Source organism: Manis javanica, chromosome 14 (assembly GCF_040802235.1).
Source record: "Manis javanica isolate MJ-LG chromosome 14, MJ_LKY, whole genome shotgun sequence".
Classification (NCBI taxonomy): Eukaryota; Metazoa; Chordata; class Mammalia; order Pholidota; family Manidae; genus Manis; species Manis javanica.
The window spans coordinates 30,149,614-30,158,081 of record NC_133169.1 but is presented as its reverse complement, the minus strand read 5'-3'; the positions used below and the strand labels follow the sequence as shown (position 1 = coordinate 30,158,081).

At 34.6% G+C, this 8,468-nt stretch overlaps 1 protein-coding gene across 1 annotated transcript; it reads right to left on the bottom strand.

Moving 5' to 3' along the window:
* Window positions 1-740: 740 nt before the first annotated feature.
* On the bottom strand, window positions 741-4,916 carry LOC118970618 (olfactory receptor 14C36-like). The gene is made up of 2 exons (XM_073221957.1): window positions 4,802-4,916; window positions 741-1,861 (listed from the first exon to the last, which is right to left on the bottom strand). The coding sequence occupies exons 1-2, from the start codon at window positions 4,820-4,822 to the stop codon at window positions 908-910; spliced, it is 975 nt and encodes a 324-aa protein (XP_073078058.1). The 5' UTR covers window positions 4,823-4,916; the 3' UTR covers window positions 741-907.
* Between the last annotated feature and the right edge of the window lie 3,552 nt (window positions 4,917-8,468).

Genomic DNA, 8,468 nt, shown 5'->3' with positions numbered 1-8,468 from the left:
GCAAAGTGTACAGCACTGTGTAAAATAAAAATGTAGGGAAGACTAAGTTTTACATTAATGATGAGAAAATCATTACAAAGGTTTTGGGTACAGATACAGAATTATGGTATGCAAAATAAATTAAACTTTGGACCATCTCTGCAGAATTGTGACATGGCATGTAAATTAGAAAATTGCATAATAATTAACAAATATGGCAAGAGGAAGAAGGAACACTGACCTCTGCCCCTATAGCAAGGTTTACCCCCTCAAAATGGGTGGTTCACTGTGGAGGAATATCATACCTGCAAACAGCAGAGAAGGTAAACGATAATTTCTATCAATAAGTATGAAGCAATTTTTCACTCCTATAAATAGGGAGATTAAAATCACAGCTTTCTAAGTTTTCCCTTTGTGTTCATATTCTTCTCAGTTTCTAATTATGTCACTTATTAGTTTCCATTCAATATATATCATTAACTATGATTTTTCTAAAGATTTAACTGTAGTTTCCCAATACATGAATTCCTATAATTAAGGAACATATTACTTAAAGGCTTATATTAAATTTCATTGAATAAATTCAGATACTGGAGCCTATAGTTTATATCCATATTTGACTTCAGAATTCCTTTGAAGCATTATTGATATTGTTAATAGTTGGTGAATCCTAAACATTAATCTAAAATGAACTTTTCATTATCATTGATCACATCCATTCATTAAAGTGGAAAGTGGAAAAATTTAATTTTACACAGGATAAATTGAAAGGGTAATATAAAACAAAAGTGAATTTTCATAAAACAATCATATAGCCCTCCTCCGAGCTGCTTTGGAGGGTGGCCTTGTATGTGAGACACGATTGGAGGCTGCTCCACAGGCATGTGTGGCTCATTCAGTTACCCTGGGGTGGACTTGAGATGCGACTTTATTGCTTTCCAGAAACAAAATTTGTTAGTACTTTTCTTACAGCATCCTTGACCTGTTTGTTTCTAAAACTGTAAATCATGGCATTCAAGAGTGGAGGGATTATGGTGTAAAATGAAGATAGAATCATGTCCTGGATGGTTTCAGATGCTGCTGAAGGCTTCAGGTACACATAGGTGATGGAGCTGAGGAAGACAGACACCACCAGGATGTGAGGGACACACGTGGAAAAGGCCTTGCCTCGTTCTCTGGTTGGAAACTTCTGCACAGTGGAAAATATGTGAAAGTACGACATGGTGATAAAAAAAAAGCAGCCACCACAAAACACAATGTCAGAGACAATAAGTAAGAGGATGCTGTTGAAGGTGTCAGAACAGGAGTTGCTCAGCAGAGGAGGAATGTCACAGAAGAACTGATAAATCACATCGGACCTACAGAAGGACAGCCGGAATGTGTTCCCTGTGTGCACAGCTGCATAGATGAGGCCACTGAGCAGGGAGAACAGTGTTGCCCAGACACAGAATCTTTGGTTCATGATGACTGGGTAGAGGAGGGGCTGGCAGATGGCCCCAGAGCGGCCATGGGCCATGACGGTGAGGAACAGAAGCTCCACACATGCACAATAAATGAGCAGGAAGAGCTGAGTTGCACATCCAGCCAGTGAAATGGTCCTGTTTCTGGTGAAGGAATTGACACAGGCATTGGGGACAGTGACAGAAATAAAGCACATGTCTAAGATGGACATGTTCCTGAGGAAAAAGTACATGGGTGTGTGAAGGTTCTGGTAGAGTGTAGTAGCAGATACTATGAGGAGATTCCCTAGCAGGGTGGACAAGTACATCAGTAGGAACAACATGGTGTGAAGGAACCTTATTTCTCCCTTATCAACAAATCCCATGAGGAGAAACTCAGTCACCATGGTGGAATTGGTCATTTTCTGGAAGTGATGTCTGATCTGGAAAACAAAAAGAATAAACAATGAAATACATGATTTATAAACACATTTCACAAAATACTGTAAATGTGTTTCCTTCCATTGTATCAAGTTGGCCTTTGTAAAGGAAATGTCCATCATTATTAGCCTTTCGATATGCTCAGTTTATTTCAACTATTGATTAGTTATGTGGCAAATAGTTTATATATATACCTAGTTTGTATATTACTTTGACATAAAAGAGAATGAAACCTTTCCATTTGCAATTACATGGATGATGCTGGACGTTAGTATGCTAAGTAAAATAAGTCAAAAAGAGAAAGACAAGTACCATGTAATTTCACTTATATGTGGAATATAACAAAACCATGAAATACACAATCCAAACAGAAGCACACCCATACATACAGAGAACAAACGTGGTTGATGGGAGAGATGGAGGTGAGGGGTGGGTGAAATAGGCGAAACAATTATCAGGCACTTCCATTCATAGACACATGGATGTCTTTACAGCAGAGGGATTATAGCCAATAACATTTTAATAATTTTGTAATTACTAAATATTAACTAGATCTATCATGGTGTTAGGTAGACCTATTATGGTGATCATTTCATAGGGTTAAAAATATCATACCACTATTTTGCACACCTGAAACTAATATAATACTGCATTTCATTGTTCAATAAAAATGAGGAGACACATCAACATGAAAAATAAACCCATAATTTTGTAATTTACTACTAAATATATTCATAATAGTCATAAAGATAGATTTTAAGATACTTGGTTATCTACTAACATTTTTATGCCTATATTTTTACTCAGAAATAACTCTGAAAAGGTTTACACAGTTATTTACCACCTTAAATTAATAAATTCTATACACATCTAAAATAATAAAACACCTATCTGTGAGAAGTACAACCTAAGGTCTTAATCATTTAACGATTTTTTTATTAATTACTTAAAATAATTCAAGAACTATTCAAAGCACTGAGGTCCTATTAGAAGATGAAAAAGATTTGTTTCTTTAGGTGCCTTATTCCAATGAGAGTGAGTATAACACACAAAAATACTTTGTTTCTTTGGCATGCATAAGTATTTAAAAACCATATATTTGTGGTTTTTTTCTTATTTGTGTTTAGTAAGTATTGAAAATTTCAGAATAAACATGGGTCTTAAGAAAAAACAGCAGACAATGTGTAATACTTCCTTTCAAAATGATTACATGGAATGTTAAGATAGATATTTAAAAACTTTAACGTGTCATAGAACCACACATACATTTTTTTTTACAATAAATAGCATAATATTTGTATCCCCAACAAAGTTGGGAAATTGTCCACTACTCTGTATTCATTGAACTTTATTGATGCACTTTTTTGCTTGTGTAACAAAAATACCATGTAATAATTTCTTTCATTTACTTTATTTTTCATTCATCTCATAAAAAACTTGTAGATTAGTGAACTTGAAGCAGAAGTAAGATATAAGAACCAGATATGAGAGAAATATGTATAAGAAATCATACTATTCTTAGCTCAGACCTCAGCTCACTTAAACAAAAAAAGTATTTTGATTTCTTCCAGTTTGGAGTCTGATTAACTTATTTTTCAATAAAATCATCATAAAAATGTAGACTGAACTAAACTCAACTGGGATATAAAGCTTGTGAATCCTTCAAAGTAAACTTGCAGTTGAAAAAAAAAAGATGGAGTTGTAAAATAAAAAAATGATTTAGTATGAATGAGAGATACATAGATGTAAAATAAAATAGAGTCCCTCAGTTTGAGGGATATTTGAGAAATATGAATGGATATCATTTAAAATACTTACCTTTTTAAGTCAGTATTTGGTAAGTATAAAAGAAATACATGTTTCATATAGTCTTGTTTATTTCCATAATATACTTAAATATATATCCTTCTATTCAAACTTCAAAAGGATTGAGCTGAAAGACTGTGCATTACAAATGATTTTAAAGATACTGTTCCTCATGTTTAAAAAAGTAATTAGTGCTATTTACAAACGTCGAGAAATACTGAATTGAATTTAACTTTGAAATTTCATATGTGCTTTTGAATATTGTATCTCATATTGAATATATTACAAATTGTACATACATACACAACTATATAATTATGTGTGCATACATGCAAATATATTTCTAATTATCATATTCCTTAATATGTATATGTATAAGATTTTTTAAAGATCCATGAATATTAATGGTGAAGATGAAAAATTAGAATAAATGATGCATTTGTTTTAGTGAGTTTCCTCAGTTCCAGTCAAAAGAACTAATTATTCATGAAACACATAGGCTGCCTTTCTATAGTAAATAGGATTCAGTAATAAATTGTGTCATTTTCAAATTTCAGGGAGGATAGAATGAATGTTCTATTGTAATTACATGTTCATAAATTTTCTATAAATCATGTACTGATACTTAAATCAAGGTAAAGATTATTTTGTAGATATTGGCAGAAACCATGATGATGGCAAATAATTTCAAATAGTTTAATATTGGAAATTGATACTAATACTTAACATTCCTAAATTATTTGATAGACTTACCCTAAAACAGACAATAATTTTTCACAAAGTGTTTGTTGTATGGATATAGGAATACATACAATATATTTCATAGCATTATGTGTATAATCTAGTAAAAATGGTCAAGCTACTATGCAAGTCACATTTTATAGGAGATCTCTTAAGCCTGATATTCTCTTAAAATAATTAAATTTTCAACTACTGGGATCTCTAATTTATTTAATTAAATTATTGTTTCACAAAGTAAAATAATGTGAGACATTGAATTGATACTCTGCCTATTCTTCCCACTTGCACCCATGTTGATTTTTAAAATAAAAATACTTAAATGAGGCAACAGATGAAAGTGTGAGACAAAGGGAGACATGTGGAAAGAGAAACAAGAACAGGCACGGACCACTTACCCCCGTGCGTCGGGTGTTCATGATCTAAGCAGGAGCAATGACCGCTGTAGTGAGCTTCTCAAAGTCAACATTTTTAAAGTGGTTTATGCAGGCTTTACTATTCAGACAGGAGTTGAGAATTTCTTCAGATGAAAAATGAACTGCCCTTAGGTTCTGGAAGAGACCAATCATGGTCTGTTTAATATAATATTGTAGATAAATCTGTGCCATCAACTGCAATGCCTCTGGGAACACAGTTCTCACAGTTCAGTGCTGGCCTGCTGCCCAGGAGTCATTTTAAACAGGTAATGATCTCCAGGTCAGAGTGTCCAATTAAGTAGGAGAATGGAGACAGTGAGTGAATAGGTGGACATGGCGTCACACACAAATGTACCCACAAGATTTCTAAGTTAATAAAAGAATGACATCAGGGAACATGTGTGTCTCCTCGCGTTCACTGGGGACATCTGCATGGATCTCCCAGATCATACTGTATATTCCATGGAGCCCTGATTTCCTGTGTCCGCCCTGATCTGCCCGGAGAGACGGTCTTGATCTTTGTCTCTGTCAAATACAGTTGTTCATACCTGACGTGTCCTCCCCACCCTCCCTAGTGATTGAATGGACCGCGTCCGGTCCCCTGAGCTGCACAGGCAGGTGAGGCGACAGGTGGAAAGTGTCCGTCTAGCCTTTAGTCACTTACCGCCACAGCGCAAAACAGAGGTTGACCCGGAGAAGCCTGACTCCCCCTGTGCCGAGTCCGCTCACGGGACGGACCAGCGGTCAGAGGCCCGAAGGGTCGGCGCAGGTGCGGGGTCACCACTACCGAGGGATCCGCAGAGGGAGGCTCGTGCGCCCAGGGTCAGAGGGAAGCGGAGGAGGAGGGGCGGGTTTGGAGAGCGCAGGCGCACGTCAGAGGGGAGGGGGGCGCTGTGAAGATATCTCCTCCCTGCCCCTATAAGGGAAGCTTCGGCTCAAGGTCAAAGTTAAGCAGATCCTGCGGTGGGGGCAGGTGGGCATTCACAACAGCAGGTCCAGCCTGAGACGCCTGAGTCATTGACTGGAAAGTCTTTTCTACATGTTCAGTGTGATGATGGGGCATCAAGTACCGTGTGGGGAGGGTAAACTTACCCTTCAGTGTCTGCTCATTAGAACCCTGGCATTTGCCCTGACGGACTCCACAGAGGAGTTTGGACAAAAGCCAAACTACAGAAATCATTAATGTGCCAAGATGTGGGATATACCATTATAAGGAGAGTAGACATGAAAATTCCATACTTCCTAAAGGCAAGTAAGACGGAGAGATCGGTGTGGTAGCTCCCTGAGGCCGTGTAGCCCGGGTTCAAATCCGTGTTCTGACCCTGAAGAGGTGACGGGACTTGTGCAAGTTCTTTTTCTGTTTTGTTTTGTTTTTAAAGAATCTGTCTTCACTTTAAGTTGTTTTTATCACCTATTATAAGATATAAAAGAGCCAAATCAATGAAGGGTTAAAGTAAGCACAGTCATATTTTATGTTTTCACAATGTGATATATTATTTTTATACTATATTAAATGATTTAGGTGGAGACATTTTCAACCTTGTAAAACCCGAATATGTGCCCACAATGGCATATAAATAACAATTAAGTTACATTCATTGTAGGTGCCACACATTTAAACACTTTTGAATTAATAAACCCATGAAATGAGCACCAAGACAAGTAAACAATGTTAACACCCTAACCTTTATTTTATATTCTATATGAATTTATTATATAATAATGTTATTTTTCTGTCTGGTTTCTTATACTCAAAACTATGTTGATAATTGAACCATTGTGAGGTACAGTGATAGATCTTATTCTACTAAGTGAATAGTATTGATTGTATGAGTGTTGCACATATCATCCATTGATATTGACATTTCTGTTGTTTTGCATTCTTGGTTTAACAAATACGGCTGCTATAAAGATAATTGTATGGGCCATGGATGCACACATTTATAACATCTATATCTGGGAGAATTCCTTGGACACAGGAATACATATAAAGAATCAGAAAATATTAAGAAATTGTGCCTACATACAAAGCTGACTTGAGTTGATGAGTGACCCATTTGGGAAACACATTTTTGGAATTATCAACTTTTCTATTGTGACAGGGCTGTGATTTTTTTTCTTATGATAGCTTCAATTTGCACTTCCCACATAACTAATAATTTTAATATAACTTTCTTACACTTACTGTCCTTCTAGAACTGATCTTTGGACTATTTTGATGACATTTTTGTCTGTGTTTGTTTCGTGTAAATGCTTTTGAAATGGATATTCAACTGGATGCAAATGTACAGCCACTAAAATTTATTATTTCTTAGGTTTTTAAAATAATTTTAAAGGAAATTTCTAAATTTGTGTGATTTCCTAAATTGTGTGATATTTTCCCATTTTTTATCCTTGCAAAATATACCAAAATAAAATTCTGATCTTCATTTTTTAAAGGTAAGTTCAGTCATATCAAATACATTTATAATCTTTTGGAGCCATCTGTACTCTTTATCTAAATGTTTTCATCTTGTAAAAGTGAAGCTTTTATAGTTGTATCCAGCTGAAGCACATAAAGACCAGAAGAACTTTGCAGGTCCTCAAATCCTGTACAATCTATTTGAAGGGTGTTCTTCTGATAGAAAAAAGTGGACTTGTTTTACCCAAAAAGTCTTGAAACTCTTGAGTGATTCTAGTTTATCCAGGGTTGTGTAAGGTTAGTATAGGCTCCCTAAATAACTTATTTTTATACTCAATATATCTGAATTGTCATCAGCTATTCATTCAGTAAATTATTTCACTGGTAAATGTTCTCTTCCCTGGAAAATTTCAAATATATTTTTAAGTGCCCCTTTTTTGTAGAATACTTTATTTTCCTATGCAGTGAAGTATTTGTTTTTCCCCTTATTCTAATATTTAATGCATTAAAGAGTAAAATTCAATTACTGATGTAGACATTTCTTGCATCACTTATTATTTCATAGGCATGGCTTTTAAAATATTTTATGTGTTACATCAAAATTTCTTATATAAGTTAGCCTTTATAGGTGCCAATATGATTGTGAATTTACAATAGTAAGTAATGGTTTGGAAAACAAAAACTTATGAAACACTAATTTTTCCATCCAAGATGAAGAAATCATTACAAAATATTTTGACTACAGTACAGATGGAACTTTATAGTAGCATGCCAAATAAATTAAACTCTCAACCATTGTGAAGAAGGTGATAAGTCCTGATACCCAGAAAAATATACAATAAGTAACAAACATGGCAGGGAGAAAATGGAACAGTGACCTCTATTCCCACAGCAAGATTTATCCCATTAAAATGTGTCATTCAGCAAGGTGTATTAAAATTAATGTAAACAACAAAGAAGGTAAATGATAGTTTCTATCAATAAGTAGGAAAACATTTTTCACACCTATAAATAGGGAGATTAAATATTACAGTTTTTCTTTGACTTCCCTTGTGAGTATATATTTTTTTTACTTTCTAATGATATCACTTATTAGCTATCATGTAATACGATATAATGAATAAACTATAATTTAAATATTTAATTTAATTTCCCAATCATAAGTGCTATAAAAGACACATTATATGTATCACTATATTACATTCAATTGAATAAATTCATTAGTAGAGCCTAAAGTTGATATCCACA

Bases quoted from the DNA above. Each gene is read 5' to 3' on its own strand.
- LOC118970618 (XM_073221957.1), bottom strand. From the start codon at position 4,822: ATGAACACCCGACGCACGGGG. The intron at 1,862-4,801 runs GTAAGTGGTCCG...TTTGTTTTCCAG, and splicing joins TGAACACCCGACGCACGGGG to ATCAGACATCACTTCCAGAA.